This window comes from Gopherus evgoodei, chromosome 2 (genome assembly GCF_007399415.2).
Source record: "Gopherus evgoodei ecotype Sinaloan lineage chromosome 2, rGopEvg1_v1.p, whole genome shotgun sequence".
NCBI classification, from domain to species: domain Eukaryota; kingdom Metazoa; phylum Chordata; order Testudines; family Testudinidae; genus Gopherus; species Gopherus evgoodei.
This window is the reverse complement of record NC_044323.1, coordinates 248,554,205-248,576,902: the sequence shown is the minus strand read 5'-3', so window position 1 is coordinate 248,576,902 and position 22,698 is coordinate 248,554,205. Positions and strand designations below refer to the sequence as shown.

Below are 22,698 nucleotides of genomic sequence, written 5' to 3'. Positions count from 1 at the left end.
GGCACATCTGACGTCTAGAGTATGTAGTACTGAGTCCTGTTTATAACCATGAGGTTTAGGGAAGAATGAGGGAAGATGGACTCGTTGGGCTAAATGGAAAGAAGGTGGTACTTTATGTAAAAATTTTGGATAAAGTCTTAGGGTGACTTTGTCCTTGAAAAAGATGATACATGGTGGGTGTGCCATGAGGGCCTCTAGCTCTCCCATTCGGCAAATTGATAGCTACTAAGAACATCACCTTCATTGACAGATGTGTCAGAGATTATTTTTCGAAGAATTCAAATGATGGCCCAGTGAGGCAGCATAGTACCAAGTTCAAGTCCCAAAGTGGGGTAGCTACACATATTTTAGGGTAGACATTTCTGATACCCTTAAGGAAATATTTGGTGATCAGGTGGGCAAATATAGACATCCCGTCCACCTTGCGGTGGAAAGCGGTAAGCGCTGCGAGATCTACTCTGATTGAACTAAGGGATAATCCAGATTTCTTTAGCTCCAATACATATTCTAATATCATGGGTAAGGGAGCGGTAACAGCCCTGGCTTGTTTATTTTGACACCATATGTTTGAATCTCTTCCATTTATGCAGATATATATGTATATCGCGGATGACACTAACTTGGGAGGAGAGGTAGATATGCTGGAGGGTAGGGATAGGGTCCAGAGTGACCTAGACAAATTGGAGGATTGAGCCAAAAGAAATCTGATGAGGTTCAACAAGGACGAGTGCAGAGTCCTGAATTTAGGACTGAAGAATCCCATGCACTGCTACAGATTGGGGACCGACTGGCTAAGCAGTAGTTCTGCAGAAAAGGACCTGGGGATTACAGTGGACAAGAAGCTGGATATTAGTCAACAGTGTGCCCTTGTTGCCAAGAAGGCTAACGGCATATTGGGCTGCATTAGTAGAAGCACTGCCAGCAGATGAAGGGAAGTGATTATTCCCCTCTATTCAACACTGGTGAGGCCACATCTGGAATACTGCATCCAGTTTTGGGACCCCCACTACAGAAAGGATGTGAACAAATTGGGAGAGAGTCCAGTGGAGGGCAATGATTAGGGGCCTGGGGCACAAGACCTATGAGGAGAAGCTGAGAGAACTGGGCTTATTTAGTCTGCAGAAGAGTGAGGGGGGATTTGATAGCAGCCTTCAACTACCTACCTGAACGGGGGTTCCAAACAGGATGGAACTCGGCTGTTCTCAGTAGTGGCAGATGACCGAACAAGGAGCAATGGTCTCAAGTTGCAGTGGGGGGAGGTCTACATTAGATATTAAGAAAAACTATTTCACTTAGAGTGTGGTAAAGCACTGGAATGGGTTACCTAGGGAGGTGGTGAAATCTACATTCTTAGAGGTTTTTAAGGCTTGGCTTGATAAAACCCTGGCTGGGATGATTTAGTGGGATCAGTCCTGCTTTCAGCAGGGAGTTGGACTAGATGACCTCCTGAGGTCTCTTCCAACCCTAATCTTCTATGATTCTATGTGTGGTTGTCCTTCTGCTCTTTAGTAATATGTCCTTCACCTTCACTATGTTCTTCAGGTCAGTTCATCATGATGGAACCATGTAGCAGCCATCCTCTCAGGTGAAGTCTCTCCAGGTTCAGGTGGCAGACCTGTCCAGCATCCTGAGAGAAAAGGATTGGCACAAGTGGAAGAGTGGGTAGTGTACATACCATTATCCGCAAAGGTACGAGTAGCAAGTTTGTCTGGACCATGGGGTTCTTATTTTGTATTTAATCCTCAACAGTAGGGGGATGAGAGGGAACGCTTATAGAAGAGATGCATCCCATTTGAAGAAGAAGGCATTGTCCCGTGATTGGATTGCTCTCAAGCAGAATTATGGGCATTTGTAATTCTGGGATTTCCTAAAGAGGCCTAAGGATGGGTGATCCCAGTGTCTGAATATGTTCTGTAGGCCTTTGTTGTTTAGGTCCCACTTGTGGTCCTGAGAGAATTCTCTGCTCAGCATGTCTGCTGTAGTGTTCGGACATCCTGGGAGATATGAGGCTGATATGTTGACATTGTGCCAGATATACCAGTCCTTAGTTTCGTGGCTTCAGCACAGAGTGTGATCTTGCCCCTCCCTGCCAGTTTATATAAAAATGCAGGTAATGTTGTTCATCATTAACCTTATGGTCTCATTCCTAATCAAGGGCAGGATGTGCAAGCTCACATTGTGAACCGCAGGCAGTTCCAGAAGGTTTATGTGTAACTGTGTCTCAGAAGGAGATCATCAGCCCTGCACTGTGTGGTGCTGTAGGTAAGCCCCTCTGTCCCCCACAACCTATCAAGAATGTTGTGCGAATCATTGAAGGCTGAGTCTGTGTGAAAGGGACTCCCACACACACGTTATGGGGTTGGGTCCACCAGTGTAGAGTGTCTAACTTTGAGCAGCATGGTGAGGCGCTTGTTCAGGCTGTGTCTGTGTGGAATGTAGATGGCTCTTAGCCAACCCAGGATGCAGAGCATGTGAAGTCATGCATGTTGTACCATGAATGTGGTTGCTGTCATATGGCCTAACAGTTAGAGGCAGGCCCCATGTTAATGTGTGCATGCTGTTCAGTACTATGGCGATCAGATTGACTATAGTCACAACTCTGTTTGGCAGTAGTGATGCTTTGGCCTCTAGAGCATCGAGATGGGCCCCAGTGAAGTCCAGTTTCTGCACCGGTATCAGTGCTGATTTTTGTATGTTTAGTTGTAATCCCAGTTGTGAAAAGAGGGTGATTTTCCTGTGAGTAATGTCTAGGGCATCTCCTCGGGTGGATGCTTTTAGTAGGAAATTGTCCAAATAGGTAATTATGAATCCCTGCTTGTGGATATGTGCCGCCAGTACATCGACAATTTTAGAAACACCTGTGGTGATGTCAAAGTCCAAAAGGTAGAACTTTGTTTTGATATGTTCTGTCCCTGGGGACTCTCTTGTGAGTGGGATGTACGGTGAAAATAGGCATCTTAAAAGGGCCAAGAATCAGTTCCCCTGTTCCTGCGCTGGTATTATTGTTGCTAATGTGACAATCCTGAACTGTTGGACCCTTACAAATTTGTTGAGTTTTCTGAGGTCTACAATAGTTCTCCATCCTCCAGTCTTTTTCTGGGTTAAGAAGCAGTGGGAATAAAAACCCTTCCCTCCGTGTTAGGATGGTACCAGTTTCTTAGCACCCAGACATAGAATGTGGCTTACTTCTTCCTGTAGAAGTTGTTCATAAGGAGTCCCAGAAGTGTGATGGAGAGGGAGGGTGGATAGAGGTGAATTGTATCAAATAGCCTGTGTGGAGTATTTCTAGAACCCATTTGTCTGTGGTGATGGATTTCTATGTTGAATAGAAAGGGATCAAACGGTGTCCAAAAGAGGGATGGTCAATGATGGGTGTCAGCACTGAGTAATGGGGGAGGTCTCTTCAGCCCTCGACCAAACCCTCAAAATTCTTGTTTTGCAGATGGCTGTCGAGACACCGATGACTGAGCCGGAGGAGGAGAACACCTTGGAAGTCTCTGTCTGCTTGTGTGTCTCATATTGCCTCTGTTGTTGGACGTATGGGGCAGATCTTGTATGCTGAGTGGGATAGTATGTACCCTGTTTTTTCCTGATGCAGGAGTGTATATCCCAAGGGAGCGAAGGGTCACAGAGTCCTTCAGTGTGCTGAAGGGACTCATCAGTCTTAGCTGCAACAGCTTCTGGCCATCAAAGGGGAGGGGCCTCCCATAGTGGATTACGCCTCCCTAGGGAAGCCGGACAGGTGAAGCCACGAAATACTACGCATAACTATGGCTGTGGAGTGTGCTGCCATGTCTGCTGCATCTAAGGTGCACCTGTAAGGTGGTTCTGGTTCGGAGACGGCCCTCTGAGATGATGGCTTTAAATTGGTTCCTTATGTCCTCTGGTATGTTGTCAATAAAGTCTGTCAATTTGGAATAATTAGTGTGGTTGTATTTCGCCAACAGCGAGGCGTAAATGGCAATCTGCAATTGCAAAGTGGCTGATGAATGGGCCTTGCGGCCAAAAATATCTAATCATTTCCACTCTGTCATATGGAGTGTATCTGAGTTGGAGTTCTCTGCATCATTGATTGATGGTATCTCTTCTTCACTATCTTGGCAGTGGTAGGCAGAGAATAGGAGGTCTCCCATAAAAACTTGACAGGATCCATTAATAGGGAGAGCTACCGTAGAGGGTCCTGCAGAGGCTAAAATGCCCACAAGCCTACATGTCCTTTCCTGTACCTCTTCTGACTGGATAGCTAGAGCTACAACCACCCTCCTCAACAAGTCTTCATGAGCTCTAAAATCATTATGAAGGGGAGAAGTGGATTCAGTCACTACTGCCTCATCAGGCAACAAAGAAGAAGAGGACAAAGACTGTTGAGAAGTTCCCTCCTTCAATGCCTCTACAGAGGAATCCTAAGCATGCAGCTCCCCCTGCACAGTACCGAGCCTGGTACCAGAGGAAGGAAGATGGTGATCTTCCTGCAGATGCTCCAGGTGTCTGGAGGATGTAGAAGTGCAAGAAAGGAGCAGAGAGGTTTGGGAACGTGGAGGGAAACCCTACAGGGTAGAGGAGGATCACTGGTATGGAGGTTGGACCCAGCTCTGTGTAGGCCCCTGGCTCTTAGGACGCTGAGACTGTGGATGGTACCACTGCTGGCAGGTACCCCACTGGGGCTGGTGGGTAGGGGTCAGCAACATGTCCATACAAGGACACAAGTATCTGTGGTAAAATTTTTGAGGGCCGTGGTAATTTTTAAAAAAAAAATCGAATGACTACACCCTCCTACCCTCATGTCCGTCACTAAGTACAGAAATTTTGTCAAGTATCCATTGTGCAATATGGTGGTGCCAACCCCTGTTGGTGGGCATGCTCAGGTCAGGACACAAAGGATCCAACTTCTGAGTCCAGTGAGGAGTCTGTTTCCTCCAACCACGGGGGAAGCTGAATTTGTCAGTAGCAGGGACAGAGGTTCCAGCCCTGGTGAAGAGGGCATCAGTAAAATCATTGCTGGCTTACCTTTAGGTGCAATCCTACAAAAAGATGCTGCAAGAGTAGAAGTGGCTGGTACCAAGTTGTGCTTTGGGGATGGAGCCAGGCCCAGAGGAGTACCTGGTTCCAATACTGCTATCATACAAGGCTCTTGAATCACAGGAGAAGCTGGTAACAACAAGTTAAGCAACCCTCTGGCTGCCTTGAAAGTCACAGGTGTTAATGACACCGGAAAGGGCTCCTTGAGCATGCAGTAGTGAAAGGTGTGCCAATTCTTCAGGGATTGGTCCCAACAGACCCTTCCTGGGTTCCAGAATAAGCAGTCCCTTCTGGTTCACAGACTGCTCCAAAGGGTTTGATTTTTTTGAGAGCCCCTCTGAGTCCTTGTGAACAGTCAGTGCCTTCTTTTTAAACAATCCTGGTACAAAGTCTTTAGGAGACTTATGCAGTCTCTTTGGCACCAATGACGCAGTTCAGCCTGAGGATGCCGTCAGAAAAGGAAGAGCACTAGTAACAGACTCGGAAGTGCTTGATACCCATTCAGAGCAGGAGAGTTCCAATGGCAGAAGAACCACAGATATCTTGAGTAAGTACTTCAATTTGGCAGCCCTGTCATTTTTCAAGCAGGGTTGAACCCTCTACAAATGTGACATCTGTCATTAACATGCACCTCTCCCAGACACTTAAGGAGCTGTGGTGTGGGTCACTCACTGGCATAGACTTGTTACATGAATAACAGGCCTTGAAGACAGGAGAACGGGGTATCAGTCCAGTAACGAGCCTGGTACTCAACAGGGACACCAGTAACCCTACACTAAAAAGGTACTATACTTAATCCTATAACTAACTCTTGAAATATACTATAAGAGACTAAAAACTAATGCTACAGGTACAAGTTACACTAAGGAATGGAAGATATAAAGAAACAAAGATCCCAGCTCCAAGAACAACCGTCACTGGAACTAGGAAAGAACTGAGTGAGGTCAGGAGCAGAGCAACCCCCTTTATGCCTGCATGAAGTGGCACGAGGCAGAAGAGGATGCTCACGCTGCCCTGAAAAGTACTGCCAAGAAAAAAATCTCCAACTGTGCATGAGATCCACACCCACCTACAGTAGAAAAGATGTGCAGTCACTCAAAGAAGAACTCTGTTTTGCAATTCTTATCCTTTTTCTTATTCCTGGAATGGAAAGCTCTCGTTATTAGCAGGGCAGTTGTTGGTATGTCAGTCAAGAAGAGAGTTTTCATACTGTCTTCCCCTTACAAGCTATCAGTGACCGTGATCTCAACGACGACAGGGCACTGACAGATGTGAAGGGTCCCCATACGGAGGATAGGGGAGTGTTACTATACCCAGGTCCAAAGTCAGTTTTAAAGCTTGCCCCACCATTAATAGCCTGTACTCAATAGCCTTGTTTTTACAGGCTCATCCCTTAAAAGAAGAGTGGATTTTGTACTTGCTGGGAATGTGAGTGTCTTCCATGCAACAAGTTCAGTGGGAGTGCTAGTCACTAAAAAGGAGTGCTTCTCGACAAGAGAAGTACCTGTTAAATCCTGGTAAGCCCATCATCCCTGACAAGAAAAAGATTTTCAAGCCCTCATCAGTGGAAAAAGAAAACCAAAAGAGTGTGTATGCACGTGTGTATATATAGGTTTTGGGTTTTGTTATTGTTAGAAAAAGAAAGGGGAACAAATGTTCCAATTATAAGGTACTAAATCTACTACTACTTGGAACTAACTACGAAGTTCAAACACTAATACGAGGGGGAAAACAGGTACACAGTAAACAGGCAGGCAGTAGACACCATCTCTGGCCAAAGGCGGTTGAGAAGGAACTGAGGGCAATTTGCTCACGTAGCCCTATAAAGCTTCTGTACAGGGCAAGAGGATGCGTAGGGCACATGTGCAGGCACTGCTACCAAAAATCTGTGATGAAAGATGCGCATGTGCTCCTAAAACAGAGCACCCATGGGGACATCAAAGAAGTAGTTCTGCTTGGCCCCTCAGAATGTTTGAAGAATTTTCCTGCCAGCCTCTAACAAACCTCTACAGAATATGTGCAAACTGCAATTTTTAGAGGCTTATAACTCAGCTTTATTTGGGTGGATTTTCAGAGAGACAGTGAAAAGCACCCCTTGGGTCCCAGGTTGACTTACTGAAATTGGCTAAAAAGATTACCTAGGTCACAACAATAGAATATGCAAAGTGAGTGGGCCTCTTTCCATAATTTACAACCCTATTTTGATAAGAGTGCAATCTTCTAATTTAAAAAAAAAAAATCTATAAGTATATGAAACAAGATTTATAAGCAATTTTCTTTACCTTGCCAAACCACCATAATCCAATCCTTCTTCACCTCTGAATATAACATATAATCGTCTCCTTAAATCATAGGGTTTTAGAGCCATGATCTATGAAACAATTTTAAACACAGAGTTAAAAAATACAAAGGCTCATTAAATTAATTTACTTTCAACCCATTAAGCAAACTGATTGTTTCAAATTCAGACTATTATTAATTATATGTATTATGGTAGCACCTAAAGACCCAGTTGAGGATCAGGACATTTTACCTTAAACAGCGGTACAAATATTCATTTAATAGCTTTGTTAAATTATTTTAGTTTACAAATTTTGTTTTGAATAACAGGGAAAGTATTGAACAAATTATTTCAATATATTAGGCAACTCCTCTTTAATGGGTAAGTATAATTTTGGCCAAATTATTTGATATTTTTCCCTTTAATAATATTTTTCCTGATGCCTCTGAAGGTATTGGTATTTTTGGTGGGATGAGAGGGAGAAGTTTTAGATAGGAATGTTCTATTTTTTAGAACAGAAGGCAGCATATTCATCTGTGAAGTACAGAATGCTATAGGTTAAGAATTGTAAATCCTAGTTACACAGGTTTAATCTTTGAAGTAGTAGTTATGGTAGAACAATAGATTTTTAAAATCAAGGTTTTCACTATTAACGATTGCACAGTCACAAACTAGAGCAACACATTGTAACACTGTCTTACTTCAATGAACATGTTTAATACAGCAGACATCATAGCCTTACTTGTTGGAAGGAATCCTCAAACAGTGTCTGTCTGGATACGTTAATCTTTACATGGCTCGGCAATGCATTTGACTGTAAGCATAAAACAACAACACATAAGTGGCAGCATACACTAAATGAACGCTGTGATGGAGTATACAAACCCCATATCAGTAAAGAAAGGTTAAGCAGCTGCGCTGATCCCAGGCGGCCCCAACCCCTGCCACACTCACAAAGCGTGCATGGCTTGGAGGAGGCACTCAAAAGGAGGCAAGGCCAGCTCATTAGGCATGCAAGCAATAGAAGTGAGCTGACCTATACTCAGAACTCCTGGGAAGGAGCACTGTAGGAGCTCCTGCTGCCTAAGGCCAGGCTGTAGTCACTTTGCCAAACCCACAGACACTCAGACAGTCTGACATATTACCTTGGATTTCAATTATTTAATGTCTTTATTTTATCCTTTGGGAAAGAGGGGACATGTAGGAAATGATCCAGGGAGTTAAACAGCACTTTAGTGTGCAGGACGTAGCTGCCCATCACTGGGCCCTGGATCAGAACCTGGTGGAAAGAGTGGTCCTTCGTTTCCCCCACCAGCTGCTAGAGGGTATAGAAGGCAGAAAGTTTACTCTTGAGATGGGAAATCTAGCTGAGAGAGTGCCCTGAAGACAGAAGGATCAAGACTGCGAGATCTCTGTTCAGGGGAGGCCTAGACCCTCTCATCTAACCACCAGAGCCACTCATTGCTGGACTCTTTATATACCCCAAAAGAGGTGGACATAAATGCATGACCAGGCCAGAGGGCCACGTTATGTGAGGGTTGAAGCAACTGTCAACAGAGAGTGCCAAGGAAAAGGAGGGTGCTATGTCCACATCCAGCCAGAAGGGGGCGCCTAAGTCAGTGAAACCCCAGTACAAAAACAAATTCAAACGTTCAAAGATAGATGTAATTACTACTACAGTACCTGACACAAGTAACGGAAATGAGCAAGTTTCCACCTAAAGCTACGTTCATAAGCAATTTGTGGGCCTTTATTTCTGTAAAACAATATATTTGAAGTGTTTTAAATCAATACAACAGTACAATCAGCTCTCAGTAGTTTCACCACTAGACCAACAATTTGTGCATTTCAGTAAAATGCTAATTCAAGCTCACAAGAAATGGCCACCATAAAAAGACTAACATATGCTCCAGTTTTACTTTCTGGTGTTGGTTCAAAATCTCCCAGCCAAATTTTAAATGTAATCTAACTTTTGTAACCTGTTAACTCCTCAAATTAACGAAAGACCACCTACAACGTCATCAGAAGTCAGTCTTAACTCTATATGTAAGATGGTGTTCAGAGCACTAGCAACATGTGGGCGACTATATTCACTGAACTATAAAAAAAAGTATTCATTGATCTGTACATTGTTTTGAAACACTGGGTATCAGGAGTAATTCTGTTTAGCTACCAATATATTTGACATAGCAATATTTCAGCTAAAAGAGTACTTTATTACCAGTATTTGAATAGTCTTTATTTTCTTCAAACGTATTAATAATTATGATCTAGCTAATAGTCAAATTTTACGGCTCTTCCTCAATCTATTTCTACTGCATTTATAAACATAGTATATGAGCACTTGATAATAATTACATCAAATGAACAAAGTAGGGCTGTCAAACAATTAAAAAATTAATCACAATTAATTGTGAGATTAAAAAGTAGGCGTGATTAATTGCAGTGTTAATTACACTGTTAAACAATAAATACCATTTTTTAAAATTTTTGGATGTTTGTCTACATTTTCAAATATATTAATTTTAGTTACAACACAGAATACAAAGTGTACAGTGCTCACTTATTTTTATTACGAAGATTTCCACTGTAAAAAAGATAAACAAAAGATAGAGTATTTTTCAATTCACCTCATACAAGTACTGTAGTGCAATCACTTTATCATGAAAGCACAATTCACAAATGTAGACTTCAGACAGCATGGTCCACCTCTCATCCCTTTCAGATTTTGAAAGTCACTTCAGATTCTTAAACCTTGGTTTGAGTGCTGTAGCTATCTTTAGAAATCTCCTATTGGTACTTCTTTGCATTTTGTCAAATATGAAGTGAAAGTGTTCTTAAATTGAACAACATATGCTGAGTCACCATCCAAGACTTCTATAACATGAAATATATGGTAGAACGGGGGTAAAAAAGAGCAGAAGACTTACAATTCTCTCCCCAAGGATTTAATTTATTTAATGCATTATTTTTGTAATGAGCGTCATCAGCATGCAAGCATGGCCTCTGGAATGGTGGTTAAAGCATGAAAGGGCTTACGAATGTTTAGCATACCTGTCGTGTAACAGTGTAAATAAGACGTGAGCAGCATTATCGCCCGTAAACATAAACAAACTTGTTTGTCTTAGCAATTGGCTGAAGAATAGGACTAAGTAGACTTGTAGGTTCTAAAGTTTCACCTTGTTTCATTTTTGAGTGCAGTTACATTAAAAAAAATTTCTACATTTGTAAGTTGCACCTGCACGATAAAGAGGTTGCACTACAGTACTTGTACGAGGTGAATTGAAAAATACAATTTCTTTGTTTATATATTTACATTGCAAATATTTGTAATAAAAATATAAAATTAGCACTGTACTTTGTATTCTGTGTTGTAATTGAAATCAATATATTTGAAAATGTAGACAAACATCTAAAATATTTATAAATTTAAATTGATATTTTATTAAACAGTGCGATTAAAACAATTAATTATGACTAATTTTTATCGTTTGTTTTGTGTTAATTGCTTGAGTTAACTGTGATTAATTGACAGCCCTAGAACAAAGTTAATTACAGAATATTTCAATGAGAAAGGTAAGGTTGGTAGTTAAATCTCCAAGCTAGAAAATACGCACAAGACAGCAACTTGTACTGCACTTAATGCTGAGATCCCATATAAAATATTAACTGTTCATTAATATGTGGAATATTATTCACTATTAAACAGTGAATAATCTTCTAAAAACACTCTATTAGCGGCTCACTTACACACAAGATTTTCCAGTTCGAGGATCATTGAAGGTTGTTGTCCTTGTGTTATGATCAACAAAATATCTGACACCTTCTCTAGTGTATCTGATTTCCCAGCCCTCAGGAAGTGGATCCTCATTTTGTAAACTGTAAAACAAATTGAAAACAGTACACTTTTTTCACATGAGGACACTTACAACAATGTTTAATCAAGATCATTTGATCTGCACACATCAATATAGACATTATATACACCAACCCTTGAGTTCGGGGGTCTTCCCACTGTGTTGTCTTGGTGTTGTGATTCACAAAGTACACCCTATCATTTGAATCCACTCTCCTTTCTGAAAAAAAAAAAATTATTAAATAACAAATTTCAGTTACAGTCACATTACTAAATTAATAGCTTATCATCTTACCCCAGCCTGGTGGTAAAGGTCCAAGTGGATCATTTTCTGCTGACAACATTGAAGCCTAGTTAAAAAGAACAAATCAGACACAAATTTATATTAAAGAACAAATATAGATAAATAAAAGTCTATCTATCTAATTAAGATACTTTTAAAAATACACAAGTTATGTGTTCTGTCAATTCTTATAAACAAGATCATGTCTTTTTCTATAAAGATAGTCTCCACCAAAGAACCTATATATGGATTGCTTAGACTGTCCTCTACAGCATCCCTTGAACAATAGTTCTGCTAACAACAGTATTGGAAAACATGTAAGGTCAAGTAACATCTGAAGGATCTACATGAAAATACATTATCCTGATGCCCAAACAAAGTTAAAATTCAAAATTAAGTATATAATATTAGTTTTGTATGTTACCCCTTATAAGCAATACCAAATAACTAACTGAAGAATAAAGTATGTTATCTAGTATTAAAAGGACTTCTGATATTTTTCTCTTCATTGCCATTTGGATTTCAAAGCCATTTATCTTACTTGAAAGGACCTTTAGAACATGAAAAAAATCTAAAACACCAGTATGTCTAAAAAGTTAGTCAATTCTAAAATTTCTAAATAACTAGCTTCAACCTTATATTTAAAACCATTAAATCAGGCATCATTTATGGCAAATGATTTTTGATTGAGTTACTGATTCTTTATTTCAAGAATATGGTTCTTTGGCAACATACTATTTCAACACAAAATCTAAGTAACAATAAATGATATAATTATTAAGCTATGTTAAAGTAATATTGTAGTTTAGGCAAAAACTAAAAAAGTAAGGAGAATTTAAAGTTTTCTTTGTGTCCTTAGCTCTTCGTACTAAATTTATAGTTAGTCATTCAACATCTTTAGTTTTCAACATCATTCACACCCTCTTAGATTCAAGGCATTTTGTCAGTTATCTTGCTTTGATTTATATCAAAGTAAAATGAAGTTCCATGCATTTTAACATCTTCAAAGTATTGCAATTTGCAACTGGTCAGAGAGGAAATGAAAGAACAATTAAAACCATCTTTAATATAGTTAACTGCTTCCTTTAAGGCTTTGTACTAGGGAGGCTAGGTGCTTCAAAATATTATTATTAATAAGGTCAATGGAGGCCCAAATCAGCATGCAAATACCAGTTATACTTAAAAGGGCTTTAAGGTTACTGTGTACTATACTACCATCTTGTCTTATGGAACCATTACAAGAAAATAGAAGAAATACTGAATCAGTTGTTTGTACAATAGTCTTAAACCTCGTAACAAGGCTCATAATGGAAATGTTCTCACAATCCTTTAACAGAATATGTCTAATCTTTACAGAGTATCTTGGTGAGCTTATTACTAAATAAAAACACAAAATTAAGTTGTGGGAAAATACATCCTTTGAAGAATATAGTACTTCTTATCTTTAAATTTGGTTACTAGGTCTTAAATATATCAATCTGAATTGATGGAGTTACCCACTTTATGGTCTGTTAATGGGAAAGCAGGATTTGTGCCACTTTGGGTCATCTTTACCTATCCTTCCAACTGCTTGCCCATGTGACTCAGCTATAAATAAAAATGAGTGACACAGCTTATGGGCACCTGTTTCTGAACAAATAGCATGGACTGGGGCCTGGTATCTACAGCCTTTTTAAAACAGTTATTAAGCACAGTTATTAACCACATCTTGTGGTTTGATCCATGTGCAAGCCAGTGTGAAGCACAAATGAGCTGAAGCATCCAAAATAGATGTGGTTGAGTTTGAATGCGGTTGGGTGTCCGGGGCACATTTTGACATGGGATCCTCAAGATAGGATTATTATTTTTTTAAATTTCCGCTGCATAAGCGATGTGGTTTGCCTAGGTTTGGGGCCAATGGTGGGACCATTTTGAGAACAAGTTTCTTCCCTGAAGAACTGGACAAACATCCAAGTTTCATTAAAATGGTTGCACTTAAGCTATGCTAGCTACCTATGCAGACCTACTCACCAAGGTTGTAACAAAATCTGCAACATCACCACTGGCTGTTGTTACTAGGCATATTAATAATTGCACTGGCTACTGTTACTGTTTTAGATCTGTACTAGTTGCAAACTTTAATGAATGGGTTTGAAAAATAAGATTAAACTCTAGTATAGATAGGACCTAAAAGTGAAGAGGGGGCAATAGTCTCCAGACTGGTGGATCTGAGACTCAATCCTAATTTACAAGTGAAAAAATTACTATTTCAGATCTTAAAATCCACCAATCCAGTCTGTATTCTGTAGTCCAATCTGTTTGTATACACAATAAGATTTGTATACACAATGAGATTTTGATGGATGGGAACCAATGCAGGAGTATCTACTACTTTATCTATCCAAAGGATCATATTACTGATACTTTGCACTTGTATGGAACTTTTGATACTAAGATCTCAAATCCACTTATTTTACAGATGTGGAAACCAAGACACAGAAAAGTTAAAAATATTTTCACACATTCACACAGTGAGCCAGTGGCAGAACAAAGACCAAAACATGTAAACCCTGACTCCTCCTCTCTAACTGCTTACATATTTGGCTTCTAAACAACAAAACACTGCTTTTTCTGAGATGGACATACACAAAATGGTAGTTATGTAGCTAAAGTGTTTAGCTTTCCTACCATAACTTGGAGTTTTAAGCAACTTCGACCCCAACCATTAAAAAAATACAGCTTATGATGACAGCCTTCCCTTTATCTGTTCAGGTGTGAGAATAAATGTAAATTTATGCCCTGACAAGAACTGCTTCACTAATTAACAATTCTCTGAAACAACAAGAGACTTTGCTTAATTACTTTATGATTTAGAAAACATAAGTGGCACTTCATTTTTAGTTCCAAAATAAGGTTTTTCAGAAACCACTGATTTAACAGAAAATGAAACTCTGGAGAGAACTGATCACTAGAATTAGAATTCTCGATCCAATATACCCTAAATGTAAAAGTGTTGAAAAGGATAAACCATGTCCTAAGAACTGGATGTATGACTGACATCAGTAAGCTGAGAAAAGCCCTCAATTTCTTGGCTAAGACCACCTTAAGTTTCTGAATTTTGAGAAACATTGCTAATGTATTTATTATCTGGTGAAAACTGTATTTGCCACCAAGGTGAAACAGAAGATCTTATAAATGTAACTTTTGTGACCAAGAAAGGACAATCTTTAGTTCAAAATCAAATTGAGAATTTTTTTAAAACTACAACGCCGTGGCCACCAGCTGCTGGTCTTGAACAGAGGTAACTATACATAGTAAGCCATTCAACTCCATAGCAAATGACATGTACCTTTTATACTCTTGGAAACGATATAAAATCACAATCATCCTGTCAGACAACAATTCCAGTATGATGGTGAGAGTAAAGGACAACAGTTGGTAACTGATGTCTACTTTTTGGCATGTTTTACATCAAAAAGTGATTGAGAGGTTCACAGAGTCTTCTGAATCAACGGATACCTAGGAGGATCTAGAATGTATGGTTGATATACTTTATCTACAGAATCAGGTGATTCTACGGATGAAAACATTGAGCCAATTAAGGTATAAACAACTTTGATCCGATTTAGCAACCAGCCTAAATCCTTTCAAATATTTAGATAAGACTCTCTGAATTGTTCCTACAGATACCAAGGGTTGAACTGTCTAAATCATGGGTAACATGAAATATTTTTTGCAGGGACACTGTGACCTTTCCCCTAGTCATAGGGTGACCAGATGTCCTGATAATATAGGGACAGTCCTGATATTTGGGGCTTTTTCTTATATAGGCTCCTATTACTCTCCCACCCCCGTCTTGATTTTTCACACTTGCTGTCTGGTCACCCTACCTAGTCAAGTGCTGCTATTTTCATCCAGGGTTGTTTTTTCACAAGGAATCACGTTAGAAACATGTTAGGTGACATGTTTTAACAAAAACATTGTTAACCACCACTTGGCAGCCAGTACAGAGTAAGTACAGTGTTTAAAAATCCATTAGTTGGCCATTGTCAACACATTTTTAAATACAACGGTCTACTCTACACGGGGTGCAAAGCAGTGTAACTTGCATTTCCAACATGGCTCATTTTCCCAGTGTAGACAAAGAGCAAGATGCACAGATAAAGATTGAGATAGTTTTTCTATTTTCTGACTGCGTCTTTGAGTACTCAATGTTGAAGGAAGCAAACTACAGCTAACGAAGAACTGCATTGCCCAAGAACATTCAAAAGAAAGGAACAATCTATTGCAGTTGAACTGTAAAACAGAAATTAAATGGATTAAGAGGTATTTTGAAGACCAGTAAGACAAATATAAAAACCCAAACAAGAAATTATTTAAGTATGTCAGAAGCAGGAAGCTGCAAAAGAATCAGTGGTTCCTTTAGACTACAAAGTTATGAAGGGAACAATTAAGGAGAATAAAGAACACTGAAGAGAAGTGAAGCCCCTGATCCTGCAAAAGTGTGTTTAACTTTATAACAAGAATGAAGTTAATGCAATTACTCACATGCATAAAAAATTAAGGAAGTCCATATGACATTGCAGGATGAGGGCCTAAATGATTACTTACCTTAGATCTCCTCTTTTTAGGTAATAAAGATTAAGATGTTTGTAAAAAGACATGCTGGAACAAACTGATGATACAAAACCACTACAGATCTCCAGACTGGATGGCACGTATGCAACCAAGATTTTTGAAGGAACATAAGAACGAAGCGTCTGAGCAGATAACAAAAACATACCATCTTTTCTAAAAATCAGCTACAAACCTGGAGGAGCAAATATTGTAACTTGCTTTAAAAAGACACTAGAGATGATCCTGGAAGTTACAAATTAGAGAGTTTTATTTCAGTTCAAGGCAAAATAGGCAAAATGATAAACAGAGCCTTAAAACATCTATGACACAGACAAATCAACATAGCTTGTGTAAAAGAAAACTGTGCATCTCTCGCCTGTGCTTCTAATTATGTATATATCAATGTATATCACAGTTCTCCATTATCTACTATTTTGTTGCATCTCAAACAATTAACAGACTGGGAAGGCACAATTTTTTTTCACAGAAGCTGCATTGGGTTGTCTTTTTTATTATTTTTACATAATTTTTTATTAGAGATGTTGTAATAATTCCAAAACCAAACATTACAAACCCAGCAAATTCAGTAAAGGTTACATTTAAAAGAAATCCAAACTTGTCAAGCTAAGAAATGCAGAGTTAAGGCACCTAAACCATTTTAACTCTGGTCTATATTAATGTTATGCAATAACCATATGATTACGATTAAGACAAGTTTGCTTGTGGTCCTAGAACAGAGTGAACTGTTTTTTCTGAAGACAATTATTTTTTCATATTTTTTATTCTCATGGCATCTCTACATGGAAGAGTTAAGATTGTTTGGGTACCCTGACTGCATTTCTTATCTTAAGACGACATTCTTTTGGCCACTCAGGTCAACAGACAGGTTCTTTCAGCACTAAGGGAGAGCTAATCCAATCTCCTGGGTAACAAAATCCACCATCAAATATCTCACTTTAGTTTTTCTATAATTTATCTGCAAACAGCTTCCTCTTCCTTTCAGGGGCAAACTCAGAGCACTAAATTGTTCTAATGTGTATGCAAATTAATTACAGTTACTCTGTAATACAAAAATATATAGAATCACAGAATATCACGGTTGGAAGGGACCTCAGGAGGTCATCTAGTCCAACCCCCTGCTGAAAGCAGAACCAATCCTCAACTAAATCATCCCAGCCAGGGCTTTGTCAAGCCTGACCTTAAAAACCTCTAAGGAAGGAGATTCCACTACCTCCCTAGGTAACCTATTCCAGTGCTTCACCGCCCTCTGAGTGAAAAAGTTTTTCCTACTATCCAACCTAAATCTCCCCCACTGCAACTTGACACCATTACTCCTTGTTCTGTCATCTGATACTGAGAGCAGTCTAGATCCATCCTCTTTGGAACCCCCTTTCAGGTAGCTGAAAGCAGCTATCAAATGCCCCCTCATTCTTCTCTTCTGCAGACTAAGCAATCCCAGTTCCCTCAGCCTCTCCTCATAAGTCATGTGCTCCAGCCCCCTAATCATTTTTGTTGCTCTCTGCTGGACTCGTTCCAATTTTTACACATCCTTCTTGTAGTGTGGGGCCCAAAACTGGACACAGTACTCCAGATGAGGCCTCACCAATGTCCAATAGAGGGGAATGACCACATCTCTTGATCTGCTGGCGATGCCCCTACTTATACAGCCCAAAATGCCATTAGCCTTCTTGGCAACAAGGGCACACTGTCCAGCTTCTTGTCCACTGTAACCCCTAGGTCCTTTTCTGCAGAATTGCTGCCTAGCCATTTGGTCCCCTAGTCTGTAGCAGTGCATGGAATTCTTCCATCTTAAGTGCAGGACTCTGCACTTGTCCTTGTTGAACCTCATCAGGTTTCTTTTGGCCCAATCCTCTAATTTGTCTAGGTCCCTCTGTATCCTATCTACCACTCCTCCCAGTTTAGTGTCATCTGCAAACTTGCTGAGAGCGCAGTCCACACCATCCTCCAGATCATTAATGAAGATATTGAACAAAACCAGCCCCAGGACCAACCCTTGATACTGGCTGCCAACTAGACATGGAGCCATTGATCATTACCCGTTGAGCCTGACGATCTACAGCAGCGCTGTAGTCAACAAATGTGTTCTCCTTGGTCTTTGTTTCTTGTTTTATCATCATTCTTCAATGTTTTTGTTTTACCATTGACGGGAACTGTAGCTAATGCAACTGAACTATCCACCGAACATGACAAATACATGGAAAGCAGTTGTGAAGAGAAGCAAGTAAGCCATCAAACACCCAATTTCTCTTTCCTTTTTGAACACTGGTGTCTGATTGACAGATCATAAAAAGGGTCACCAAATTAGGACTGGTGAATATAAGATCAGAGAGGACACATTGTAACAGCTGCCTAACGCATTCTGAAGAGAAAAAAGTAAATATGTTTCAAGTTGGCCTGAAAATCAGTGATAATGGTAAAAGATATCATTAAAGCAAAGGCAGACCATATTTTAGATGAAGGTATCATTCCATGAACAGATATTGTACTTTGATTAGTAAATAGAAACGTGCAATTACATATTATACTGTTTTCCTATTTCTGTTTTATTAAAGAAATAATTGCACCTTTCATAAAAATTTGAAATACATTGTACTTACAACAGACAATCCTGCCAACATAACATTTTCTACATTTCTCGTCTCTCTTTTTTTGAGCGCTAAGTTTAATGGCTTCAAAACTGTATCTTTGTTTCCTAAGAGTGCATCAGTATTTCTGATTATATACTACTTGAAATCATAATTATGCTTATCACATTTGGGTGTTACAAACAATGATTTTTGCCTCAGATGAACTCCTAGAACCTATTAACTCTTAAGGATTCTGCATATAAGCAGATGCCTTTAGCAGAGAATACAGAGAAAAAGTGATAAATGAAGATATTTGTTTGAAAATAGAATGTTTTCTTTCAAAAAGTGTCTCAAAGCATCAGCTGCTATTTAAGGATCACGAGAGGGAAAAATGACTTGCCGTGTATTTCTACTTCTCTAATATCTTTCAGGATTCTCATTCCTGCGACTCCACAGCTCTTCATAGCAAGCAGAACACCCCAAGTTCTTAAGATATTTTGGTACCTAAGCATAACCTTAGCATAGGAAAGCACCAAATCACTCGCTTATAGATGACCGCACACCATCACTGCACTTCAAGAAAGACTGGAAAAAGAATGGGGTCTTTTTCCTTAAAAGAGGGATGTTAAAAAAAGAGGACATGATAAAAAGTATACAAAATAAGGAAAGATTACTTACAGGAACTGAAATTCTTCTAGATGTATATCCCTCTGGGTGCTCCATTTCAAGGCAGCACGTGTCCCATGTGCCTTCAATTCAATTTTTTAGCAACAGTGTCCATATGGTTCACGCAGGAGTCCTATACATCCTTATGCCCTGCACTGAGACTATATAGGGCTATATAGGTGAACCTCAGCTCCATCTCCAACCCATAACCCCAGAGAGGAAATTCTGAAGAAGAGAGGAAAGAGAGTGGGTAATGGAGTAGCCATAGGAACACACAGCTCAAAGAACTCCAGTTACTGCACAAGATGAGTAACCTCTCACTCTTCAAGTAGTGTTCCAACAGGCATCACCTCAGGTAATTACAGAGCATTACCCCCAGCTGGAAAGAGGAGCTTCAGAGCCGAGTCCAAGACTAAAGACAAGACTCTGTTTCTAAGGGCAGCATCCAATCTAGAAAACCGAACCACCACAAGTTTGGACCAAGTTGGGAATGGGGTGAGAAAACAAAAGATCTGTCCTTTTGGCTGGCACATGGTAACACTTCTCCGTCCTTTTGTGGGTGGGAATGCAAGTGGACAGTTTGGCACACTCCTGCCTAGCTGTCTCCAGTATGGCTTCATTAATAGGGAGAACTATACTGTTGGATCCAGACAAGTGGACGATGTCTAAGACTCTGTGCTGGGAGTCCTGAACCTCTTCAAGATGCATCTGTAGTTCTCCAGAAACTCTGTGAAGAAGGTCTGAAGTCATCCCGGGGGGAAGAAGACATAGGGTTCTCCATTTCGTTTGGAGATGAAGATGGCAGTCTTGCTTGTTACGGCAGAACTGCCAGATCCAGTGTGTAACGTACCCCCTCCTCTGTAGGATCCAGGGGCAGAGCTGAGTGTCCCCTTACAGGGGAGGCAAGGGATGACTCCCTAGCAGATCAGACCAACTCTGCAGGGAGGTGCTGGTCCCCAGGATCCCAATATAGCCAGCAAGAAGGATCAACAGGTGATCATAGAGGCCTCCAAGGCATGGAGTACCAACAAATCTGAGTTGGATGAGACAGAGGTTCATCCCAAACTGATGTAGGTCTTTTGGGTGGCGGAGGATATGTAGGATGGGGTTCATCAGCTGGTTCAGGATCTCCTGATAAAGAGAAGGCTGATTCTGGCTCCAGAGGCAGTACTGTTGATGCCCCTGGAGGAGAGTTATACTACACATACAGGTCAGGCAATAAACTCATCTCCCTTGATAGTGTTATCTCTCTGGAAACAGAGGGGCCTGATGGCAGGAATTCCAGATCCAGGAAAGCAAAAATGTCCTGTGGAGCAGCAACAGATTCAGATTTCCCCAGTGAGAGAAGAGTTCTACTTATCTGAGCTGCTGGAATCAGAGGAGATTGTGTAGCTGCCAAGGAAGACGGTGTCATGGACAGGAGAAGTTGACCATGATCAGTCTTTGTCGCTTCTGGCAGATCCTGGGGCTTAGAAAGTGCTGTGAATGATGGTACAGATGGATAGCTGTTGGGTACTGATGTAGCCCAATGCTTTGGGGCTTTATTGTCATGTCTCTGGGACTTAATGACATCCTAAGTCCTCACACACCAAGCTGATGGGCTTGCTCAGAGAGGAATCTGACTTCTCTGAAATGAATTTAGAGGAAGAATTGGTCTCATGCTTATGAGAGTGCTTCCTGGTGGACTTTACAGTAGTAGGCGCACTCCTTGTTGAATGAGACCAATGTATGTGGGGAAGGGGTTTCCCTGGCCAGGGTCTAATTGAGGCCTCATGGCCTGCTCCATGAGATATTTCTGGAGATGAAGTTCCTGCCCTTCTCAGGTACGGCTGGGGAATGATTGGCAGATACTGCACCTCACCACGATGTGGGGTTCCCAAAGGCAGTACAGATGCCCCCGACTTACGCAATCGTTCCATTCCACAAAGACTTTTTTAACTCGAATTTTGCGTAAGTCAGAAACATATACACCTGTACGTGACGCAAACATTTTCGCAAGTCAAAAATCCTATTTCTGGTTTATGGAACTGTTTCCGTAAGTGCGAATTTGCATTAAGTCGGGTCTTGCGTAAGCTGGGGACCCCCCGTACAGACAGAGCTAGTGGTTGTTTCTAATGGAGAAGGACCACAGGCAGGAAACAAAATGTGTGAAGCCCAGAGTCCTGGGCATAGTTCAGTACCCAAACAGGGTATGGGTGTTTCACCAAAGAGAGTACAAACTGTTAAAACTATTTATAAAACTAAATCTAAATCTTATTTTGTAGGCTGAAGCTACAAACACCGATCCAAATTGCGTGGCAGTGAAAAGGAACTAGAGAGATGGTCAGTCCTCCCTGCCCTTTATCCCTGGATGGAGGCACAAGATGAGCCAGGGTACACACACAGGCCAGCAGACACTACTTTTAAATTCTTCAGCTCTGGACACGTGCATAAACCCACAGTGGAATACAATAGGATTCTCATAATGGCAGATAGGAGTGCCTTATACTGAGATGTGAGAGACTGATGAAAGGTCCTCTTCAACATCAAAAGGGGCATCTCCACCAGAAAATGATGGAGAACCAGGGGGTACTAGGGAGAAGTGTAATTCTAGTGACTGTGTAGATCTCAGTACCGAGACGTGCTCGGTATCCATCAAGAGAGATGACTCCAGCTCATCCAATACAAACAGGTTTCTGGAATATCTAAATTCCTATGGTATCTGATGAACTAATGATACTGCAGGTAAAGGTCTACTTAGGTAGGTCCCTTGCAGTGGAATCTGATGGTATTAATGATGCTGACTGCTTCAAAGCGATTGTTGGCTGAGGTGTATGGTTGGATTTTTGAGGTACCAAAAGAATCATAATGTTGGGTACTGAAGAAGGTGGTGGAAGGTCCATTGATACCAACTTGCTAGAAGTAGGCTGTTTTTCCCTGCTGCTCCAGTCATGCTTTGATAGTATTGAAGCATGCTTCAGGTCATGGCCCTTAGAGGAGCTCAGAGTCTTAGGAGCACTGAGTCTTAATGCTACCCAGACTAGTACCTGAGGGCTCAAACACTTAATCTTTCCAGAGATTGAGATCTTTTAGATGTAGGTTATTTGTGAGAACTAGAATTCTTCTTCTCAGAGAGCATTCCCAGAACCTTCCAACTTCTTCCCCGAAGGTCTGGGCAACTGCAGTGCCAAGGTAGACCGAGCATTGTGCTCAATCAGAGACTGATATATGGAAGTGGGTTGGGAGGGGAGAGCTTCCTGACATGAGTCTGAGGCCAGGCAAAGAGATCATTTCATCATCAGGAGTTTGAGCTTACTCACCTGGGTTTTCCTTGCCCTGCTTTTAAAAACTGAGAAAAATTGCAATTCTGGGGAGTGTTGTGATGGATTTATGTAGCAGGAACTACAGGTTCCTTAAAGAAAAACTGGAC

At 40.6% G+C, this 22,698-nt stretch overlaps 1 protein-coding gene across 3 annotated transcripts in view; it reads right to left on the bottom strand.

The window, feature by feature from the left end:
- WWP1 (WW domain containing E3 ubiquitin protein ligase 1) overlaps positions 1-22,698 on the bottom strand; it is a 160,459-nt gene that overhangs the window by 53,280 nt on the left and 84,481 nt on the right. For all 3 annotated transcript variants that reach the window (XM_030553396.1, XM_030553398.1, XM_030553397.1), the window contains exons 11-16: positions 11,452-11,506; positions 11,292-11,376; positions 11,051-11,179; positions 8,984-9,056; positions 8,043-8,114; positions 7,302-7,390 (exon numbers count right to left, since the gene is read on the bottom strand). In XM_030553396.1, the coding sequence (XP_030409256.1) occupies positions 7,302-7,390; positions 8,043-8,114; positions 8,984-9,056; positions 11,051-11,179; positions 11,292-11,376; positions 11,452-11,506 (503 nt within the window). The remainder of the gene's footprint in view (positions 1-7,301; positions 7,391-8,042; positions 8,115-8,983; positions 9,057-11,050; positions 11,180-11,291; positions 11,377-11,451; positions 11,507-22,698) is intronic.